The following is a 23,348-nucleotide window of genomic DNA, read 5'->3' on the forward strand; positions in this document are numbered from 1 at the left end:
TTCTGATAAATACTTTATTTTTTAATAAGCTACAATGTTTATAAAACAAAAGGGATGCTAATTGTATTTTGGGATTGCAATAAAAAAATTCCAAACATGTATTTAACTGTAAGTTTACAGTTTACAATACTGCCAACATAATGTTGACGATAATAACAACTGGACAGCTGGAGAGGTGATGCGTTTTCTTAGGAGTCTTCCTTTTCTTGATACCTGTAACGTAGAGCAGTCAAAAAACATAGAAAAATGTATCACATCAGTGAGAGTTTGTTTACTATCAACAGGAATTAGTCATTATAAAAGAAGGAGCGCTGATCCATCTTCTATTCCTATTAGTTATAGATTTGATCTTAACAACAGTATTAAACTGATAGTTCACCCAAAAGTGAAAACTCTGTCATCATTTACTCACCATCAGATTGTTCCAAACCGGTATAGGTTTCTTTGTTTTGCTAAACACAAAGGAGGCTTTTTGGAAGAATGTCAGTAACCAAACAGATCTGATTTCCCATTGACTCCCATAGTATTTATTTTCTCTACCATGGCAGATAATGGGGGATGAGATCTGTTTTGTTACTCACATTCTTCCCAATTTCTTTATGTTCAGCAGAAACAAAGACATTTAGAGGTTGAGTTTTTGGGTGAACTATCCGTTAAGATCCATATTTCAATTTTGAAATGGCGCCTTTAGGGTTTAGTTAGAATGGACAATATGTTACCTGCAATGTATGCAGGTGAAGAACACAGTCTGGCCTTCATCAGCAGATCTCATCTGTCTCGTGTGATACACCATTCCCTCTTTATTACAGCGAGAGCACCTCCTGTCAATCTGTTTGTTAGAAAGGATGCAGGACATCAGGTGAAAATCATGCTAAATCAATAGGTATATATTTACATTATTATTCTGATAGATGAGCGTTACAAAATTACTTACAATGGGTCCCTTCAGTTCTGCATCAACTTCACTATCAACAGTGCTGGAACTCTGATCCAGTGGATTAAACACCACGGATGACTTAATAACATGACCTAATATGTCTGCCAAAGAGAATGAATGAAACTGCTTCATTATAAATCTTTGCTTCAGTTTGCTACCAAAAGCATAGCATGACAATTAAATAAATTATAAATCATGTTATTGCATGGTATAACGTTATCAACTCTCACCTTTAACAGGGATACTGAAGGAACATCGAGGACAGATGATAGAATTGTGGAAACCAGGTAATGGCAGAATGTTTCCACACTCAGGACAAAAGTTGAGATCAGCTCTAAAACATGACATTGCTGGAAACACGAAGACATGTGGATCACTTATAACGAATCCGAATTACAACACACAACTCTACTCTTCAACAACATTAACAACACGTGTTCACGATAGTGACAGCCGTCCACACATGACCAAAACTTACTATTCTGTGTCCCTAAAGTCACTTTTTCTGAAAGCACATAAACAAACGTCTTCTAGTAAATCCTCTAAGCTTTTGAACAACACAAACAACGTCAAAACGTCTCCAAAACAAATCTTCACGCAAGGCACTCGAGCATCACGTGGTCCTTCACTAAAAGAGCGAATTCGACGCACGCCGATGACGTCACCGCCAACTGTCCTGAAGGTGTAGTGAAATTCACCATCTGCTTCATACACTACAGTATTTTAAGGTAACTGCGATCGTTTCGTTCGAAAACAAAATGAGAAAACCAATACTGTAAATAATGTTGACTTTATCGTCCGTCAGAAAACACACGTAAATTAGTTTTAGACTCAATGGTTTGCCTCGTTGTATCTCTTGATCTCTTGAGCTAATGGATAGCTGCAGCTGATATATTTGATATATTATAATTAGCTAAGGCGCCCTGCCTTGTTAATAATTTACTCAAAACACAACTTTTAAATAAATCGTTCGTTTAGTTTGTTTATATGTTTAATATATACATTTATTACAGAAAATTTGTTTGAATTGTTTAAATTTGTATAAATTGGGTGATCTTGATAAGCTTTACTATGCTTTTACAATATATATATATATAAACATATTAATTAATTAATATCTAATAAGTGAATATAGTTGCAAGGCAAGACCTTTTTTTCTTGTTATATTTAGTTTCTTTTTTGGTATACTGTTAAATCTATTTGATTTTCTCTGTCTCATAAATAAAACATGATGGATATTATTATACTGCTCAATATGCAGGATGACTGAGAACGACGTTGAGAACGAGCTTTTAGACTACGAGGAGGATGAGGTGGACGCGACCGGTCCTGGAGACGTGGTAATTGGCCACGAAGGGACCATATCCATCAGGAAGGAAGGGGTCAAAGGGTCATACGTGTCCATCCACTCCTCAGGATTCCGAGATTTCCTTCTTAAGCCCGAGCTCTTGAGAGCCATAGTGGACTGTGGATTCGAACACCCATCTGAGGGTGAGCATTTCCAAACCATAGCCTTTTTGATTCATGTGTTGATGTAAGATTCTTTCATGTCGGGTTTAATAATATCTTTCTGATTCGTCTTTTTCTCCCAGTCCAGCATGAGTGTATTCCTCAGGCGATATTGGGAATGGATGTATTATGTCAGGCCAAGTCTGGAATGGGTAAGACTGCTGTCTTTGTGTTGGCCACCCTTCAGCAGCTGGAGCCAGTGACTGGTCAGGTAACAGCTCTTTTCTAAATGTGGACAAAATAAAACATAATGAAAGGGACTTTTTCTAAGTGTAACAGGGATACCTATGATTCCTTCACCCAGGTGTCGGTGTTAGTCATGTGCCATACCAGAGAGCTGGCGTTCCAGATCAGCAAAGAGTATGAACGCTTTTCCAAATACATGCCCAGTGTCAAGGTAAGACTGCATGCTTTCGATGATCAATAAATGAGCAATGCCTGATTGTCCGTTCACAGTGAGATGCTAAATCGATATTTGCTGGTTTAAATACTCATATGATGTCTTTCTTAAAGGGAAATTTCACCCCAAAATGAAAATTCTGTCATCCGTTACTCACGTTTAGGTTGTTCCAAACCTGTATACATTCTTTGTTCTGCTTAACAAAAAGGAAGACATTTGTTAGAATGTCAGTAAGCAAACAGATCTCATCCCCCATTTACTCCAGTAGTATGTATATTCCCTAGTATGGCCGTAAATAGGGGATGAGATCTATTTGGTTACTGACAAAGAAATGTATACAGGTTTGGAGTAATTGATGACATAATTTTCATTCTTTTGGGTGAACTATCCCTTTAAAGTTTTTAAAGTAGTTTTTGTGTTAAGCATAGATTTCCATAATCTGGTGACACATGACATCCATAACAGAATTGTCACAACCACAAAGGTCCACATTCCACATAAATGGACACATATGTGTTCTGTAAAGTGCTTTTTCTTTCTGTTGGGTATTATTGCTTCTGGTTTGTACATTTTAATTCACAAAAATCCTACAAAGTTTCGACAAAAATGCGCCTTCATTTTTGTCACATCAACAACGCTTCTCTTTCGAAATAGAAAACTCGTACATAGACATATTATTTTTCTGATGTCTACACTCTATCATCAGGGGATTAGTTAAATATAAAAACACAAAATGTATATGCTCATTTCTAGTCATTAAATATTTTCTTATTCACACCCATATTGATAGTACAGATGGTCACAACAGGTGTAAACAAGACCAAAGAGAAATAGTGTGAGCGTCAATATGCCTGTCCTTCGCTCAAGGTTGTTAATCACAGATAGAAAAGAAGGTAGCTGACCAAGCTGCAGACTTTGTGTTTTTTAAGAAGGTACACCAAACTTTTGACCTCCCTCAGTGGGAACTGTGTCATTTGTAAATTTTGCATATAAAGGATATGACCAGCTGTGAGGTTTCCATAATCATCAGGAAGACTTTCTCACATTGGGTTTGTCTGCGTGCTCCCTCTCTCCCACAGGTGGCAGTGTTTTTTGGTGGTTTATCCATAAAGAAGGATGAGGAGGTGTTGAAGAGAGAGAGCCCTCACGTGGTGGTGGGCACCCCTGGTCGGATACTAGCTCTGTCCCGGAACAAGAGCCTCAACCTGAGACACATCAAGCACTTCATCCTGGACGAATGTGACAAGATGCTGGAACAACTTGGTGAGCGACCCGCTGTGTATTCATAAAACCGGATTTGTGGCTTAAAATCCGGTCCACATTGCAATAAGTATTATAAACTGTGCTTTAAAAATACTTTTATTTTACTTTAAAAATAAGAAATTAATTTTTTACACACAATTTGTGTTAACATAAAGTCTGACTTGTAGGCTTTAGTTTATTTGCTACTGATTTACCTGCTCTTAAAGGGATAGTTCACCCAAAAATGAAAATTCTGTCATCATTTACTCACCCTCAAGTTGTTTCAAGTTTGTTTAAATTACTTTGTTCTGTTGAACACAAAAGAAGATATTTAAAATAGTGTTGGAAACCAACCCGTTCTGGGGCACAATTGACTACCATAGTAATTTTGTTTCCTACTATGGAAGTCAATGGTGCCCCAGAACTGTTCGGTTACAAACATTCTTACAAATAACTTATTTTGTATTCAGTTGAACAATAAAATGCACACAGGTTTGAAACAACATGAGGGTAAGTAAATAATTTTCAGAAAAAATCACTGGGGGTCTGTGGACATCTGTAATAATTTGCTTATGATCTCAATATTCCATTAAGTCATTTGCTTTTTAAACTGATATGCTTTAACTTTTTTGTGCAGACATGCGACGTGACGTCCAGGAAATCTTTCGCATGACCCCTCATGAGAAGCAGGTCATGATGTTCAGTGCGACCCTGAGCAAAGAGATCCGTCCCGTCTGCAGAAAGTTCATGCAAGATGTAATTACGCCTCTCCTACATCTACCATGTCAACAGCTCCTTCCCTTCACGAGACCACCTCATACATACCTGACGGAGCGGGTCAGGAGCGGGACCCCCTTACGGCCTCCCTGAGAGATCGTAACGCTAAACGCCCCTCTGACCTGCCCGCTTGAAATCACAGACTGTTAGCGAAAAGATGCTAAACCCTTAATCCCTGCCTCTGACGGCAATGCTGTGTCAACATTTGGCACCCGTGACCCTCGGTTTGCGGCCAACATCCATCACATTCAGCAAGTCCAAGAGTCCGTTTAGTACAGATTAATACTAAATGATAGTTCACCTCAAAATGAAAAATCTCATCATTTATTCGCCCAAATGTCAATCCAAAGCTGCATGACTTTATTTCTTCTGCAGAACACAAAAGAAGATATTTTGAAGAACTATCTGGCTTCCACTGGCTTCCATTGAGTTTCACTGTTTGGACACAAAACACTAAGACATTTCTCAAAATATCTTTTTTTTGTTTTCCAGAGCGATAGAGAAATGAACAGGTTATGAACCGCATGAGGGGGAATAATTAATGACAAATTCTTTCTTTTTTTTACAACCCAATCGTTTATGCATAATTCAGACTTTCAGATCACCATAAAGAAAAGCCCACATTACCATCAAGCCTCTTGCCAAGACAAATTTAGTTTTTGCTCGAGATTCACTTTAAATGACCCTTTATGAAAAGAAGTACATTGCAACGTGAGTTCTGTTGCCAACTATCAGAGACTTTAAATGGGGCCCAAAACTAAAACCTATAAAGAATGGCACCAATAAAACAAGCGTGTCCGGCGGCTGGCATTAAAATTCACAGTACTGGCACTTAGGGCAGCAGAGTTAATTAAACTTTAACAAAGCAGAAAACACAATTGTATCGTCTCCATTTAGAAGAAAAGATTGAAGCATAAAATTCAGCCGTCGGCAGTAATAACAGGTTGAAGTGAACTGACGTATCTGAGAGCCGCTCTTCATCAATCCAGTTGACACGCTAGGCTTTCTGATTAGCACCTCATCTGCCCCCGAGAAAACACATCATGCTGTAACCTAGTTAAACTCAAGGCAATAAAAACGTCCTGGAGCGGAGGAGAAAGAATGCGCGGGTGTCAGGGAACAGAAAGGGAAAGGGAGGATTAAGCTGCGGAAGACTGGAGCGAGAGGGATGAGACGATGGAGAAACGTAGAGGAGAGAGGAGAGATGCGCGGGTGCAGGCAGACGTGTTCGCTGACAGCTTGAGTTCTTATAGAAACGGAAGGTGTGTCGAAAAGAAATTTCGAAAGAAAGTGAAACTAAACTCAGCCTTTTCTGAACGACCCCACTTTGCACATTTGTGAGGGGGCGTGTCCATACAAAATGTTCTTAAGTTATGCCCCTCCCACCAAAATTCCCCTAATATGATTCAATTCTTCGCATACACGGACACTAATTCCACACGGACATACTATCAGGCTCAGTGCTCATTTAGTGAGTACATCAATAATAAATGCAGATTAATACACTGATTTGAGGTCAGCAGTACTATCTTTAGAGACACCAGCTTTGCTATTGATAATTCATGTTGGATGAGTTCATTGAATGTTTCACAGATAGTGAGTTATAGTATAGATTTTTCTAAAAGATCTCATAAGGTAAGTGCAGAGGTGTTTATGTAGCGACAGATGAAGTTTAGTTTAGAATTAAAAGCACATATCCTGAAACACGAGTTTATTACAGTATCTGTATAGATATGCAGGTAACATCTGTTGTTTAGACAAGGATTTAATTGAATGCATAATTAACAGCATTCGATTAATCTAGTGGATGAGTTTGACTTGTTAGACTGTGAGGGTTATTTAAAGCCAGCATGAGACGGCATTTTACAATCCACTTCCGTAATGTGATGCATTTCAGAGTGAAACCATTTAACAAGACATGCAGTTAAAAAGTAGGCAGATTTTAAATAGGCTTTGATGAATTTGATGATTTGATGGCAGCACTCACAATAGGGTTGCATTTGTTAACGTTAGTTAATGCATTAGCTGACATGAACTAACAATGAGAAGAACGTCTACAGCATTTATTAATCTAAGTTCATGTTAATTTCAGCATCCACTGATACAATTATAAAAAAATCATAAATTGTAGTTGTTAACATTAGTTAATGCACAGCGAACTGTCATGAACAAGTTAATAGGCATTAACTTAGGTTAACAAAGATTTATGAATTCTGAAAAGCTGACTTACAAGAGGGAGAGCATATAAACATTTTGTCAACACGCTAAACAGTACCGAAAAATGAACCAATGTTAATAGATAATTATTTTACAGTAAAGTGTTAGGGATTTTATTATTGATTTAACCGTAAACCAGAGCCATTAAGAGAGAGAGTTGCGTCAACTTAGTTGACTCCAATGGAACGGTTCATGAAGGCACTCAATAGTTCCCGGAAGTTACTAGTAGCAGATGGAGTTGCGACTAAACAGACCCACTGAGGTGAACTTCTAACCCATTTATAGACGAAAGCTATTTAATGAATAAAAAATAAAATAAATAATGCATTTAAAGAGAAAACATAACTTCCTGGAACTATCTGAAGAATCCATGAATCACGTGACACTCCAGCGTGTTTGACTCTGGTGTAAACTAAATGGCATCAAAGTAGAGTGGTGACTATGACCAATATGTTTAAACAAAATAGGCAATATTGTCTATATAAAATATAGGTATATATAAAATGTATAAAACGCTGTAACTTTTGCTTCTATATTGCCATTTATAAAACAAAAGTGCAGATTACTTTACACCGTTTTCTTTTCTTTTACATTTCTTTCAATGGCAATACTTACCACAAAATTGTATCACACATAGCTTAAATTATAGCTTACATTATAAATGTTATTTTTTAAAGCTTATGTTAGGATTTATGGTAGGAAAAAGGAAGTTATCAACACTGAAATTTGCGGTGGTTGTACAAAAAAAACTTATGAATTGAAACTTTCACTAGGCATGTATTAGGAGTTCAACTTTTAAAAGAGAGCTTACAAAGACACTTTTTTTCAATAATGCGAACGAACGAATTGTACACAAGTAATACCAGGACAAAATCAAATCTGAAAATTGTACTTCCAGTGGGGATGCTTCTCTGATGATGTCAGTTTGATGGTTTGGACTGAACATCAGTTAATTCGTTCCCTCCAATCGTCAGTCTGCTGCCACATCTCATTTCTGAATGAAACTACTTTTCCAAATTAAGTCAGTTCGCACTTAAACTAGAAAGAAACCACGCCCCTCATTTTTGGTCAATTGATATTCAGATTCACTCAGAAATACTTCACATTACTGAAGTGAAACACAATTGCTAAATTTTGTGTTTAGCAGCTCATTGAGGTGGTTTTACGTTGTGGACTTGTCCAAGATCCTTCAAAATGTCTGAACATTTATTTTGGAAAGCACAGATGTCATTATTTTAGGCTTATATTGATAGCTAAAAGTAGTCCAGGACACCAGGGTAGCATTTATCGACATTTCTGAGACAGAAAGTGTGTTTGTGTCCCCATTGGCTTGGGAAGGGAGGGTAGGGTGTATCTGACTCCACACCTTCTCTTCCCTTCTTTCTCCTTCTGTTTCATAACTCTGTCCTCTCTTACGTCATGTTCTCCTTGTCACTTTCATCTCCCCCAACTATCTTTCCCTTATACCTCTTTTGTTCCCGTTTTCATTGTGCTTTGTTGCCCATGCTAACAACTACTCCACCCATCTCACTTTCATAAATGCCACTTCCTCTTTTCACATGCTTCTAACATTATTAACTGCACCTTCTACATTATGTCAAATTTCCTGTTTGTCTTCACAAACTCTTAACGCCCCACATTTACCCCCTGAAACTGCACACCCTTCCTCACCAACCCCCTGCTTCCACTGGTTGTCCTAGCCGATGGAAATTTTTGTGGACGACGAGACCAAGCTGACGCTTCACGGCCTCCAGCAGTACTACGTCAAGCTGAAGGACAATGAGAAGAACAGGAAGCTCTTTGATCTTCTGGATGTTTTGGAGTTCAACCAGGTATCTTCAGAGTCCAACAGTAAAAACACAAAAGACATTCACAATACTGTGTGTGTACTGTAAATATACTGTATATATATATACTCGGTTGTTCTAACCCAACGTTGGGCCAAAAAGGGACAAATCCAGCCTGTTGAATTGTAAATATGTTGTTTCATCCTAAATGTGCTGCATCCCAAATGTTAAATTCCATTTCCTCTCCAATTTTCTAAATCCACAAAAGCTTTGTGTGCATTTTTTTATAATCTTGCTTGACAGCCGTGATCACCATCGACTTTTGCATTGTTTTGTTGTAAGGCACAGTGTTACAGCTGTTTTGTTTTGCAGGTGGTGATCTTTGTGAAGTCAGTGCAGCGTTGCATTGCTCTGGCTCAGCTGCTAGTGGAGCAAAACTTTCCGGCCATTGCTATTCATAGAGCAATGCCTCAAGACGAAAGGTACGAAACACAATATCCAGTGTTAGACACCTAAATCTTGAGGACATTTTAAATTCACACTCCGATGATACTGTCCCAGACTGGCTCGATATCAGCAATTTAAAGATTTCCAGAGACGGATCCTGGTGGCCACAAACCTGTTCGGCCGAGGTATGGACATCGAAAGAGTCAACATTGCCTTCAACTACGACATGCCTGAAGATTCAGACACGTACCTACACAGGGTCAGTTCAGGTCAACCCACTTGCAAGTAATCTGTTTAGGATTCTGTTACCTGAACATCTTGTTCTTCAGGTGGCGAGAGCTGGCAGGTTTGGAACGAAAGGTCTGGCCATCACATTCGTGTCAGATGAAAGTGACGCCCGCACTTTGAATGATGTTCAGGACAGGTTTGAGGTGAACATCAGTGAACTTCCAGAGGAGATTGATATCTCGTCATATAGTAAGTGACAGTTTAATATTGAGTGTTTAGAGATAGTTTTTTCAATCAAAAGCAGTTTTGAAGAACGTTTTTCAAGAATTCAATACACTTTTGTGATGCATATAACCAAAACTCAAAGTATGACACTACGTGACAATCTGAGAATCATGTCATAATACAAGTTTTATTTCTGAAATCTAAATTTCCAGTGAAATTAAAAACAAACATTGCAGCGTCTATTGTAAATAGTTTATCTATTTGGGATATTCTCTTTTTTTAAATGCACTAAACAAATGCACTTCTGTCTTGTATTGACTATACATATTAATTGACATATCTTAGACGGTTTGGGCGGAGCGTCTGTTAACTCCTCCACTTCATCTTTCTGTTGCCAGTTCCATTTTAAAATGCAACGGCTGTTTTTATACATCCAATCAAATCGCAGGGAAAGACGAAAAGCCACACCCACTATTTTTCTCATTCGAAATTCCATTTCACTCGGAAATGCGTCTAATTTCTTAAGTAGAAACGATCAGAACTTCCATTTCACGGGGACTTACTTTACACAATTTATTAATATCTACACATGTGGAATCATTATCTCTAATGTATCGATTGTCTTGTTTATTTGTTCCTCCTAGTCGAACAGTCACGATAAAAATGCAGAAGAACGCAAGAAGCGAAGGTTCCTCTGGAATATGCATGGCATTGTAGCATTTGATAGCAACTGAGAGGTTGTGTTTCACATAGACTGTTAAGCTGTTCGTGAATACATCAAGTATTATAAACTACTTAGTGTTATCTTATATTGTGGTGGGTTGCCTAATGCCCCCTCAGCAGTTCAGTTATTTTTTGAGTGTTTTTATATTTTCCTCCAAATTCTGATAATGTTCTGTTCAGCTTGTTCATATTTATTTCTAAATCAAGAGGCATATTTTGTGTTTACTGTCGATAGGGGAGGAGTTTGTGGATTGTTTTGAAACATACATTTGAATGCATTGATGTCAAATTGTTTCGACGTTAAAAAGGTTAGTAGCAGGTGAACGTCTGTTACCAGTGAATCAGGCATCGACACAAAATGTGTTGAGCGTTTGAGTTGTCAGAACCATGGCCACTTTGTTTAAACGACTCAATGCTTGTTACACCAAATAAAGTATGTTTGTTTAATTTACAAACAGTTGTCGATGTGCCGTCATTTATGTATATTTATTCATGATATTTTTCAAGACTTTCAGCTTATCTCGGTGCTTTCCAAAGTAAAATTAGACCCTTATAAAGCCAACAAAATTGACAAATTCTTAGTCGTTAAATATTTTGTGAATTTGCAGTCAACCCAAAGCTGACATAAAGCTATGTTCTTTCTTGTGACTAAACTGGTTACACAAGGAATAGATGATATCAGGGATACTGCAATATAACAGTAATTACAAATTCTCACGACCAGGAAAAACATAAAGGCAAAAATATTGTGTAACAGCCCAATATCTCTGTCAGTAAAATCAAAATAATAATATTTTTTTTATCAAGAACACACATCCTTTTGCTTTTCAAAACCTGGTGGTGGCTGTAACAGAACAGGAAGAGAACACGATAGTCAACAGTGGAGAGCTATTAGACAGGAAGTCAACAGGACATGAGAGGAGCGTGAAAGGAAATCTGGAGCAGCAGACATGTTAAAGGTGTCACGATGGCGCCAGGATGAGTGCTGATGTTGGGCGTTTAGATAAATGATCTGTGGAAGGTGGTCATATACGATTTCAGCTTCAACAACATGAACAAATAAAACACGTAACTAACCTCATTTGAGGGATCCGAGATTCAAGCTTGTGAAACACAAAAAACGACGACATGTTCTCAAATATCAAAATAGTCTGTTTTATTCTCAATGTATTAAAGTTATAAACATGTCAGGCAGTGGTTTCACACTTCTTCATACTGCATATGCATTAATATCAGACCTTTTCTTTCCCAGACGTTTCATTAAAATGTTCCCTCTCACCTCTGGTTCATCCATAAAGACGTATCCTAAGCGATATCCTTCACCAGTGGTTTTGCAACAAACCCACAATCATCTTTAAAATGCAATGACAGCTCTCCCTTAACAGGAAGAATGATAAAAAAAGGTTCAAGTACAGTACTTTAACAGAATGGCACAGAGTTTTGGTATGTCAGTTAACACAAGCCCTGCACAAGTTTTAACTTCATTGATTTAATGGTGCTACATAAAAGGTAAAATGAGTTTTGTATGAATGCATCAGTCAAATCAGACGGCTGTAATCTTCATTTATATACGTGTAAATGATTTCATTTAGAATGTCTGGTGGTAATAAAATCTCTCAAGAGTTTCAAAATGAATCTAAACTCCGGATCATATTTAACCCCCAAAATCAAAAGAAATAATTGAGCCATAATATTTTCCATAAATAAAATTAAGCCAATTTAGGACAATTCATATTTTCTCATTTGCGTACAATTAAGCATCCCCAAATCTCATTACCGCAATAAAAAATCCATCCATCCATTTTCTACCGCTTATCCGAACTACCTCGGGTCACGGGGAGCCTGCGCCTATCTCAGGAGTCATCGGGCATCAAGGCAGGATACACCCTGGATGGAGTGCGCAATAAAAAATGATATTTAAATTATAATAATACATTACAGTAGAACTTGTAGTGCTGATTTAAATAAGATCATTACACAGTAATTATTTAAACAATAAAAACTGCATTTCAGTAATAAATCATCACTGAGCATTGAGAATTACAAAATAAATCCAAAGTTAAAGATTGCGGCATTACGGTAAGAAGACTTGGGGAACAAAATGCATTTTTTATGAAAATGACGACATTCAAATGGTTCTCAGAAAATACGTATGATCATTTCATTTGTTTTGAAGGTGAAATGTGACCTGGACAGTAAACCCCATATCAGACTTTTAGTATTCAGTGGAGGTGTTTCGACGTAACGTTTTCCACGAGGCCAGTTTGTTGAAGGATTGCAGCGCAAATATAGTACGACGGGCCCTCTTATGTGCTGTTCCCAGCATGCCCTGGTGTTCTTAACAAACCTGCTGTTTACGCTCATTTCTTTCTGCTAATCTTTCCACAATCTGTCACACCCTGCCTGTTTTCTTTGGTTTGAGAGGCCGTTTCTCTCCTCCTGAACTTGTAATATAAGTTGTGGGTTTTGTCTTTCTGTCCTTTTGTGGTCCGCATCCGAACCTCATCCCTCTCAGCTCCAGCTGGTGTCATATTTTGTCCAGCCCTCATGCGGTGCCAGATAAATTCTTCGCCCGCGGGAGATGAAACTCACTACGCCCCTGTACCCAGTGCGGGGAACCCCTGACTTCAAGTCGTCCATCGCTCCCAAATTGCGTGCCAGCACTTTAAAGCTGTCTCTGCTGGAATACTGAACTCTAAACGGTCCGGAGCCCTTAAGGCTTCCGGCATGCTGTAGTTCCTCCACCTTCACCAAGGGAGCGCTGTAGACATCCTTGTTAAAGACTTCATCATACCTCTCCCTGACCAAATAAGACAAGTCCAGTTTAGTGAAAGGCACTAATTCAATGTTGAGTTTTATGTAGCGCAGATACTGGTCAAAAAATTGACCCAAACTGACTCCTTTCCGGCCGAACGTTATAGTCCGCGAGATCTCAGGACGAATGCACGAACGCTCCTTTCGTTGCTCGGGGTGGCGCATCCAGTCGTCCCAGAAGGCCTTGGGCCACTTGGGCTCCAACTCTGCCCATACTTCCTTTAAAAGCATCCATCCAAGGCCTGGAAAGAAATCCGTTCGGTAAAGCAGGTCGGTCTTGCCCGGGTCCACCAGCCCCTCCCGCCCGTTATCATTCCATGCGGAAACGCACCACAAGGTAGGGTCGGAATGCAAAATAGGGTAGAGAGCACGGAAATACTCAAAAAAGTCCGGGGCCACCTGAAAGGCGAAATGAGAACAGTTTTATGTCAAGGTAATTTGAGGTTTCTAGCAGCTTTGATGTGTTTGGCTGACCCAGTTAATCCATTGATCAGTTAAATGTGCTAATCTGTGGGGTTGAACCTGGATTATAGCGGTCAGCAGTATTAAAGGATTACAACTCTTTTCTTTTGTGTGCAAAGCTATGAACCAAAGGTCACTTGAATAGAGTAAATGTTGACTGAGCAAAAGAAGACTCAACTAACCTTATGGAAATTACACAGTCATTACATTCTTTAGCCTTTACACACGGCATCACTTAACCATTGGTGAACCAAAAATGGCAATAGAAACGCACTAATAATTTTTAAGTGTTCCCTTATAAATAATCTCAGAACTAACTATGCAAACTAGGAGGTTGGGTGTCCAACAACCAACTAGTTGATAGAGGAGTTTATCTCGTCTACAGACTTTGGAAATATGTGACTAAAAGCTTCCAGCTACGCTGGATATTTTGGGTCTGTGTTCTGAAATGCCAAGTGAACTGTCATTAGCATAAACTTTTATGACCAGAACTCCCTTTCAGGTCAAGTACTGTCAAGATAGAGCAAAAGGATGGGGTCTTGCTGGGCAAGCTTGTTAAAGTTGACAACTTTGTAGATAGCAACTGAATAACAGTACATCTGGCTTTATGGCACAGACCTTTAAAGGAAACTTCAGTACTGAAAACTTGTATCTGACTCTTTCTTATGTGGAACCCAAAAGTTTTTTGAGAAATGTCTCAGTGGTTTTGTGTCCATGCAATAGGTCATTGACTGCCAATTTTGTTTGGTACAACGTTCTTCAAAATATCTTCTTGTGTTCCACAGATGAAAGAAAGTCATATAGGTTTGAAATGATATAAGGGTGAGTAAATGACTTACGCCATCAGGGCACAATAAAATGTATGCACAGAAGCGTGTTACTTTTCCTAAATAGCTTCATTTAACGGGGACCTTGATCCCTTTCTTCAGAGAACCCGTTACATCAGCAGGCTTTAATGTTTTTTGAGTGCTTTTTATACTTGGTAATCAGTTCACCTGTGACGCCTTCAAAGCAAAGGATTGAGAAGTCAAAATATTCCCTCGGAGCGAGAGATAAACTCATAGTAAAATTCTTCTCTGTGAATCACAGCGAGAAAACGTGTTGCTCGATTTCAAATACGGGTTTAGCTTTAGCCATAACAGTATTTAAATAAATAAAAATCAAAAAGCCAATTATGACAATGAGTGAAACAAAAATGTATGCATTCATGTCAATGTGACATTACCTCCAGGTCATCCTCCACAATGACGACAGTAGAGTAAGCAAAGACATTGAACACTTGATTCAAGGCCCAACGGTAGTGCCTGGCAATCTTGTAGTAACCCTGGAACTTCCTGTGATCGGGTCGTACTGGAATGTCGGCAAGATCCGGTTGGCTAATGTGGGTTATCTGACTACCATAGGAGCCAATCACCCTTGCCGTATCTGCGTGTCCGCAGTCCTGGCTGACAATGATTGGGAAAAGCTCAGGAGATGGGCGGTACTGTATCAATTTATCCAAACTCCTCTTCACTGTTACTCTGTCACAGGCTATGACTAGAATTGAGATTATAATCTGAGGACTAGGTTTAGTGAGGTCTACTTCATTTTCCGACATTTCCTGTTTTTGGTCTGCTTTCCCCTCCTCTATTTCCGGATGAGGTTGTGTAACCACAGGTGCGTTTTTCACAACAGTTTTTGTGTCATCTACAATTTTACGATGTAGAGGTACTGCAGGAAACTGATGAGTTTTTTTAGGCTCCTGAATGTTCTTGTCCTTTTTAGCGTTCTCAGATTCCTTCTTGCCCAATTCTTTCTGCTGTTCCCACAATTCCCTGTGAGTCTGTATCTGTTTGAGAAGCTTTTTCTGAGTCTCCAGTTCCGATTCTACTTCTTCGGCCAATCTGATCACTTCGATGGCCAGTCCGTTGGCTCCGCCCATTTTTGCTTTTCCGGCTCCCCACTCCTCTCCAGCTCCCGGTTCGGCTCCACCTCCCTCGCCGAGTCGACCGATGGGAGGCCTCCCCCATAAAAAGAGGAGGAGCAAGGCATTCCAGGCAATGAACAGAAATGCTACGCACAAAATAAGAGATCCTTTCTTGCGAACCATGGCCCAGTGACACCACAAGAGGGACCGGAGTGAAGTAAAGGCTACAAAAAAGGAAAAGAAAGATATAAATTAATAAAAAAAATCACTTTAGTACTACAGGCATCATTACAGATCTGGTCTAAATGAATAAGGTCCAGTGTGTAATTTTTGGAGGATCTATTGACAGAAATGCAATATAACATGTATAACTATGTCTTTAGAGGTATATAGAGAACAATTCACAACCTCACCGCTAGATGCCACTAAATTTCATACACTGGACCTTCAATTTATAATTTTGTTGACCAAGGCTCTGTATACCAAGAGTTACAGTCGGGCAGGGCGATATATTGAATATTAGATATTAAGAAAATTGTGCTGAAGTGATTAAATAGCAGAATATCATGCATACCCTTTATGCAACACATAACGTAACCCGTCATTACTAAAGGCGGTGTGTCCGATTTCCGAATTACATTTTTTAGACAAAGTCGGGCCGAGTACCAAAAAAACCTTGAAGCCAATCAGCAGTTCGGTGCACTGGATTGACATTAGTCGAAAATACAAATAAACAATACAAATGATGGTCACACAACCCATATCTTTTAGTAACTCAAGCAGCACTTGCATGTTCATTAAATGAAAAGCAAATGGGCAATTCCATGAAAATGTCAACCTTAACACGAAAAAAATTAAGTTTTTACCAGCGGTTTTCAAAATATTTTGCATGTTTATTTCCCTTTTTTTTATAATTTTTTTTCTTAACTGACATTTTTTGACTCTTATCAACAAGGGTTCAGTAAAATATAAACAGGTGGTTTAATATAATAGTAACAAATTCATTCTCTGGGCAAAAATATTAAGATATGAATTGATTGATCTGGAACAATATGAGATTAAATGTATATATCCCGCCCTACTAAAAAGGGGAATTAAATAGAAGTGGAAATTAGATTAAACCAGACTAACTATATAGGGCACTGACACACCAACACATTTTAAGATTATTTGCATCAGGCAATAATCGTGGCCGGCTGACATATCAAACATTAACCTTCCATAATCTACCCACACAGGTTTGTCAAAGGAACACTTAACATTGTGCATTATACAAATAAGAATATATTTTATTTTAGCTTTTGCATTATCATCATTTTGTTTCGTTGAATTCTATATTAGCATTATATATATATATCAGTCATTTGCCATCTGCATCAGATTTGGTCATACACTGGTTCAGACAATCACTAGTTTTATATACTGTATAAAAAATACAGTTCTGTTTTGCCAATTAGGTAAGAACTCTATGTAATGTATATGCAAGCCTATCTGTCCCACTGAAGTAAAAACACCCATTAAAACCATTAACTCGCATGTTAATCTCCCATGACAGCTGCAACTACATTCCCATCCAGTACAAGGCTAAATAGTGCATCTTTAAGAGGAAATACTGGACCGCGTAATGATGCGTAACGTGATCTGATTGCCTTCAAATCTTTCATTCTCTAACTGTCTCCCCTACATCTTATCTGTGCCATTGCTGCAGTCATCTAAAACACAAATGAGTGTATTTCAGTCATCCAACTCCATGGGAGGGCTTTAGGAATTACAAACTTCCCAGCATGCTTTGACAAACTGCACCGTACAAACCGCTTTTGACAAGTTGAGGGTACTCTAGAGTAATTAAAACTGACGGTTTCATCATACCGCCCGGCTCCATCTTTGCCAGAGCAACATCTATAATTACCATGAAAGCAAAATGGTGCATTTTTTACATTTAGGGAACTGAACCAAAAACCCCATATGAGAACTAAACCATCCCATTTAGCCGACAAGTTTATTGTCCTTAGAAAGCAAGGGCTAGTTTATTCTATACAGGGCAGATGAACATTGTTTGTAAACCAGACAGGAATTAGCTTTTAAATGAGGTCTACTATTCCCAAGAGTGAAATTCAGAGAGATCGGTTAAAAGATGCCCGTTTTATTAGTGCCAAGATAAGTTTTATGTTACAATGCTGTGTGGTCATTGAACAGAGGTTTCTCATTGACTAAAGCTGAAAGTCAGGCAGAACTGAAACATGCATCCGTTCTACAGAAACGTGGCACTGCCGATGTTTCCCGTGTAGATTTACGAGGTCATAAATGCGTTTTGAGTAAGCACTTTTCGCAATAGAAACGGAACCCACGGCACGCCTGCTCGATGTTAAAATTATGCAGACTCAATCGAAGACAGAAAACAGCTAATATCCAGGTGGACGACAGTGTGTGGTGGCATCGAAGCCAATATTATGAAACATTGCCAAATAAGACAAATAGACGGAATGTGTCATGTGCAAAGGTCAAAACTAGTCATTTGTTCAAGTGGTCGACCCATATAGATTTTTCAAATGCAGAGCAAAGTGACCGATGACCAGTTTAATGCCTTTTATATAATTTATCGTATTTTTCATGTAGGCTACAACAAAAATGACAATAGAATATTTAAGCTAAAAAGAGGTTATTTTACACAACATTCATCATTAATTATTTAGTTATTAGAATCGTGTACTCATTTGAATCTATCTAGTGCATGTTGGCACTTCAGAATCTGTCTCTGAAGCGCAGACAACACTCATACAAATAAAAGGTTCCTATAAAATTTAACAGAAGCTTTTCTATTGCACAAAACGTTCTTTTGTTGTTAAAAAAGGTTCTACAGACTATTGAAAGGTATGAATTGGCTTTAGCTGCTGTCATTTTGAAACCTCAGATCTCTGCATTTTGTTAGTTTTGTCATGAATCATTATTATTAGTCACTCATTTTGGGTCACTAGTTTTTTGACAAGTTTGTCTACCAAGTGTTTAATCGTTTAAACAGTGTTTTTTCCCATTTGCTGAAAAACTGCGAATTTGGACATCCGAGTTTTCGGTAGGACAGTGACAATATTTTAAAAACTTTGACTCAAAGGTTGGTCGGGGAATCAAGTGTATGGTATGTTTCCACAAGAAAATTCTCACTATTGTAAAAACAGTCATAATGTCATAAAGTTTACAATCGCCTGAAACTACGATGACTAAGTTACACTTACAACCAAGGTGTAAGGCACTGAAGTGAAAAAACATTGAAACGTGAAAAACTTTCTAAAATACACAAGCCGAACTACTGATGGTCTGCGAGAGAAACTTTGAAATGACAAAGTCCATTCATTGTGTGTGACAGACACTAAGCAGTCCAAAGATAGCCTAGGTAACAAGACTGCACGTCATTCTGCATAATGTAGACCAAACATGTCAAACTGCTCATCTCTATCAAAAACATAATGAATTCACACTTCATAACCCACCAGTGCTCAAATCCTAATGGGTTAAAATGTGTTTTACATAACAGACAGCCTGTGAGAGTTACATTAAGACGACAAAAAGATAATTGTACATCTGTAATGCAGGACTTCACACGGAAAAGGTGTCTTCAGAAATTTAGCTGAGCCAATAATAACCTCTGTAATCTTTTGAGTGCATCCAGGTTACTAATCTTTACTTAACCTTGTTAGCAAAGATGTCTAAAAGGTTGCAACTCCCTAAAACCACATTAAGAACGACACACAGAGATGTTTAAAAAGTTTGAAACCTTTCCCATAATACCTTCTTAGTGACTAAATACATGCACTGTTTTCTTTAAGACGTCTTAAGTGTACGATTTCATAAAAAAAAACCTGGAATGAAATGTGTTTGTAAACTTAAAATCTTAAGAAACACAAGGCAAGGTTGTACAGACTTTCAAAACAAGGAAGAAACAAACACTTTTTGTGCCAAATGAGTAATGGGGAAAGTATGATGTATAAAAAAATATAGAGACCACCAGAGTGCATTAAGCTTAAAGACCACAGAAGCAAAACAAGATCCCCAAAAGTTGCTAAAACATCTGCTTTTCGGTAGCAGATGGCGCAAAACGGGTAAAAGGGACGAGAGGTTTGTTTATCATTACCTGGATACGGTGCGGGACAATTTTCCCTTTCTCTCCTCCAGCTATTCACAAGCAGCTGATCAGTATATAGCGGATGAGTGAAAGAGAGAGAGAGCGAGAGAGAGAGAGGAGGGGAGGAGAGTGGAAAGGGGAGGGAAGTAGAACTGTACCCAATGCATAGAGCCAACAATGCCAGCGGTTAACACTCCAAACTTCTCTCAACACCCTTCTGCACTCACAAAAACACACGCGATGCATGCATTCACTCCTTGTTATACAGCACTGAGTGTTAATGTAGAAATCCATGCTCAGAAATTATGTTTTAAAGGATAGCACAATGCTAGAGTCATGTGACATTTTATGAAATATGGAAGTTTATAACAAATCAGAAAAATAAGGCCACCAACCAAAATAATTGTCATTCCGGCATTGTACAATTAAGTATGTTTTTAGTTTAAATAAAATTTGGCAAGTGGTTAAGTTGATACAACTTACCAAAAAAGTTGAAATTGGTTAATCGACTTTGATGAGTTGAAGTAAAGACCTTGATTAAAAGCTTAAGGCAGCAAAAAAATTCTTACAATCTTATTTTTGGCATATTTATTACCGTTTATAAACCCACATTTTTATTACAAATACCATGTTTAAACTATAGTTACTACAACAAAACCATGTGGGTTCCCATGGTTTAAACACAGAAACCATTTTCATAAAGGATCTTTCTTCCGTGTCAACTGATATCTTTGGACTGGCTGAAATACTGTAATTTTACAGCTTTTTTTAATGTGTTTGTCCAATTTAAAGATGAACATTTTCAACAAACTTTCTCAATCGCATACTTTTGTTTGTTGTGATTCTCTGTAACAGCAACAAATGGGAGGCTTGTCTAAAAACTTCACAGCTTTCCGTTTTGCCTTTTTTATTGATGTGGACCTGGAGTGACAACTGGTTTGAACATCAATCTGAATTGAAAACAATTTTGGGGAAAGACGTGCAAAAATAATTATAGGATAAAGGACATATCATTATTAGTTTATTGTTGTTAACCATGTGAAAAGCGACATATCTTTCATTAGGCATGTCATTTTTAATATTCTAGTCAATTGTTTACCAGTGTAGGAAACCCAAAAGAATTGAAGATCCTATTTGACTTTCAGTAGGACATGCACTAGTACCCCATTTTACGCTTGAAGATTAGGATATATTTAGTGATGTGTATATTAGGGAGAGTCCATTATTCCTCTTATATTACAGCTTAAACGTTAAACTTTCACATTATGTGCACATACATACCCAAATAATACTGGTAACTAACCATGTACCTAATATGGGATGCGTTTAAGATAAGTACCTAGCACAGTTACACAGATACATTGAACTGTACATGGGTAGTTGACAGATAAAGATATGCCGTTTTATATGATAAATATAACATTTATTAATATAAAATAATATATTATCAACCATTGATTTTATGAATTTTGCTGTCACACCATAAGAAACATGGTCAGGTTATTTGTGAACTACCAATTTACACATATGTTATTGGTACATAACCAATGACTTAGTTTTAAATTACATAAAACAGTATTCGATTTCAAGTATTATAATAATTGTTTGATCTACGAATCCTCTCCGCCGTCCTCAACCAACCCTCAGCTGTGTATAGTATCGTGTAAATGACGTGGCATCACAACTTAATGTGTTCGAGTTCCACTCACTGAAGTCTGTGAACACAAACCCTCGCAAGAGATTAAAACTCTCCCGGCACACACAGCACCTGGACATGTTATTTTACCTTTTAATCCACAGGAGGAGATCATCCAATGTATATTGTCTGGATAAAGCTAGATTTAAACACGGGTCCTCTTTATGCCCGTGTCTGAAAGTCGTAGCGCACACATATGTTCAGATCGCTAATATAACAGGTAACTCGTTCTGCATTAACCGCGGGATAATCATTGTGAATAACAGCAGCTAAAACATACACATTCCATACAGACGTGAACCGCAAACCACGACTGCCATCCTCTCTCTCACCTTTCATCATCTCTCACCAGGATGAGGTAAAATAACGAAACGATGCCGTCTGAAGGTATCTTTACTTTTGACTTCTCTTCATCGTCGCCTCCGTAGATTCCCTTTAACGTTCCCCGTCACTGCTGTCAATATTCCGATCTCTCCATTCGTGAAGGTGTCGTCCATTCCTCTTTCCCTGCGTGCTTTTTCTCGCTCTGTTGTAAGATTATATCCAGTCTGCAGTGATATAAGATAGCGAGCTGAGGCTTTGCGGACGCTTATTTTACCGGCGGTATATGCGCTTGTGGACTGATTGTGTCTGCATTTGACGCCGCCGCTCTCTGTGTATGTAGTCAGAGAGATTTACCACTTCCGGATTGATCCATTAGGGAAGACCCGCCCCCCTCGCGCTTCCCGCCCCTCCGCCATTTCCCTGGCAACAAGATTCCTTAGCAACCGTCGCGAGGCGTTTATGAGTAGCTGAGTTGTTTTATCGCCAAACAAAAAATGTCACAATGCAAACGTGTAAATGTTAATTTCAAAATCAAAGGTTTGCAAAAATAAAACATTTTGACCGGGTTAATACGTTTTGAGCGGCAACAACAAACACAAATATTACGTTGCCCAAACTTCCAGAAATCCCCCGCAAAGAATTACTGTATTAAGTTACATTAATAGAACTACTCAACAATGAATATATATTAATATAAATTAACATTAATGTAAATTCAATTTAATTTTTTTTAATATTATAACCAAACACATACAGGAAGTTAATTTCGGGCCACCGCGTACGTCCGATGAAACACAGTGAGCTTTTCTATCGCAACTGTTCTTAGCAGGGGCGTACTCATCATTTTGGGGGCCCTGTCAAGACCTGAGGCACTTATATTTTTTCTTTAACATTAATATTGAGTAGACCTTTATGGAATTATATGTTGTGTTATATATAACCTGTATTTATTTTCCTTTGAATCATATAACAGCTCACAAAATTGTATATAATTAGGTATAAAACAAAAACACCTATGTTTTGGAATCAAATATCTTATATGTTCGCTTCATGCTTGTGTTTATATGCCAGGTGTTGCACCACTACTCCAAAAATTTACTGTACCTAACTGTAATAAAATTCGAGGTATCAATAATAATAATAATTAGCTTTCCTGTAGCTCAGTGGTAAGAGCATTGCCTTGGTTGTGGGTTCGATCCCAGGGGATGGCAAATACCTATGTAAAATGTATAGGATAAAGCAATGTAAGTTGCTTTGGAGCGTCTGCGAAATGCCTAAATGTAAATGTAATTGAAACTAAATAGCATGAACACAAATCAAGTAAATATTACTGGAATTAATTTTAATAATTTAACCCTCAACATTTCAGTAGTGCTTTCTAGACTATGTTAAACTCACATTCCACTTATAGAAATTAACTATATATTTTAAGACACATTTAAGTTTATCAAATATCTTTTCCTCCCTAAAATTGTAGAAGATGGATACTGGATCTAACTAAGGGTGTGTTAATGTTTGGTTAGATTAAAATGAACTC

At 38.0% G+C, this 23,348-nt stretch overlaps 3 protein-coding genes across 5 annotated transcripts; 1 reads left to right on the forward strand and 2 right to left on the reverse strand.

Annotated features, from left to right (window-relative positions):
- Positions 1-1,555, reverse strand: polr1h (RNA polymerase I subunit H). The gene is made up of 5 exons (XM_056741283.1): positions 1,416-1,555; positions 1,168-1,287; positions 935-1,038; positions 720-829; positions 1-213 (listed from the first exon to the last, which is right to left on the reverse strand). The coding sequence occupies exons 2-5, from the start codon at positions 1,283-1,285 to the stop codon at positions 189-191; spliced, it is 357 nt and encodes a 118-aa protein (XP_056597261.1). The 5' UTR covers positions 1,286-1,287; positions 1,416-1,555; the 3' UTR covers positions 1-188.
- Positions 1,556-1,585: 30 nt separating this feature from the next.
- Positions 1,586-10,949, forward strand: ddx39b (DEAD (Asp-Glu-Ala-Asp) box polypeptide 39B). Its single transcript, XM_056741282.1, has 11 exons — positions 1,586-1,665; positions 2,199-2,428; positions 2,530-2,657; positions 2,751-2,843; positions 3,926-4,109; positions 4,726-4,844; positions 8,783-8,914; positions 9,242-9,351; positions 9,431-9,575; positions 9,646-9,793; positions 10,414-10,949. The coding sequence occupies exons 2-11, from the start codon at positions 2,200-2,202 to the stop codon at positions 10,428-10,430; spliced, it is 1,305 nt and encodes a 434-aa protein (XP_056597260.1). The 5' UTR covers positions 1,586-1,665; position 2,199; the 3' UTR covers positions 10,431-10,949.
- A 684-nt stretch (positions 10,950-11,633) lies between these two features.
- On the reverse strand, positions 11,634-22,159 carry mgat1b (alpha-1,3-mannosyl-glycoprotein 2-beta-N-acetylglucosaminyltransferase b). Of its 3 annotated transcripts, XR_008905994.1 has the most exons (4): positions 21,820-22,159; positions 14,994-15,898; positions 12,270-13,705; positions 11,634-11,869 (listed from the first exon to the last, which is right to left on the reverse strand). XR_008905994.1 is itself a non-coding variant. In XM_056741990.1 (3 exons), the coding sequence occupies exons 1-3, from the start codon at positions 21,827-21,829 to the stop codon at positions 13,004-13,006; spliced, it is 1,617 nt and encodes a 538-aa protein (XP_056597968.1). In that variant the 5' UTR covers positions 21,830-22,159; the 3' UTR covers positions 11,634-13,003. The 3 variants fall into 3 exon arrangements, 2 of the variants coding, with proteins under 2 accessions (XP_056597968.1, XP_056597969.1); XM_056741990.1 differs by having other exon boundaries at positions 11,634-13,705; XM_056741991.1 differs by lacking the exon at positions 21,820-22,159 and adding an exon at positions 19,801-19,867 and having other exon boundaries at positions 11,634-13,705.
- Positions 22,160-23,348: the final 1,189 nt, after the last annotated feature.

This window comes from Triplophysa dalaica, chromosome 25, assembly GCF_015846415.1.
Source record: "Triplophysa dalaica isolate WHDGS20190420 chromosome 25, ASM1584641v1, whole genome shotgun sequence".
NCBI classification, from domain to species: Eukaryota; Metazoa; Chordata; class Actinopteri; order Cypriniformes; family Nemacheilidae; genus Triplophysa; species Triplophysa dalaica.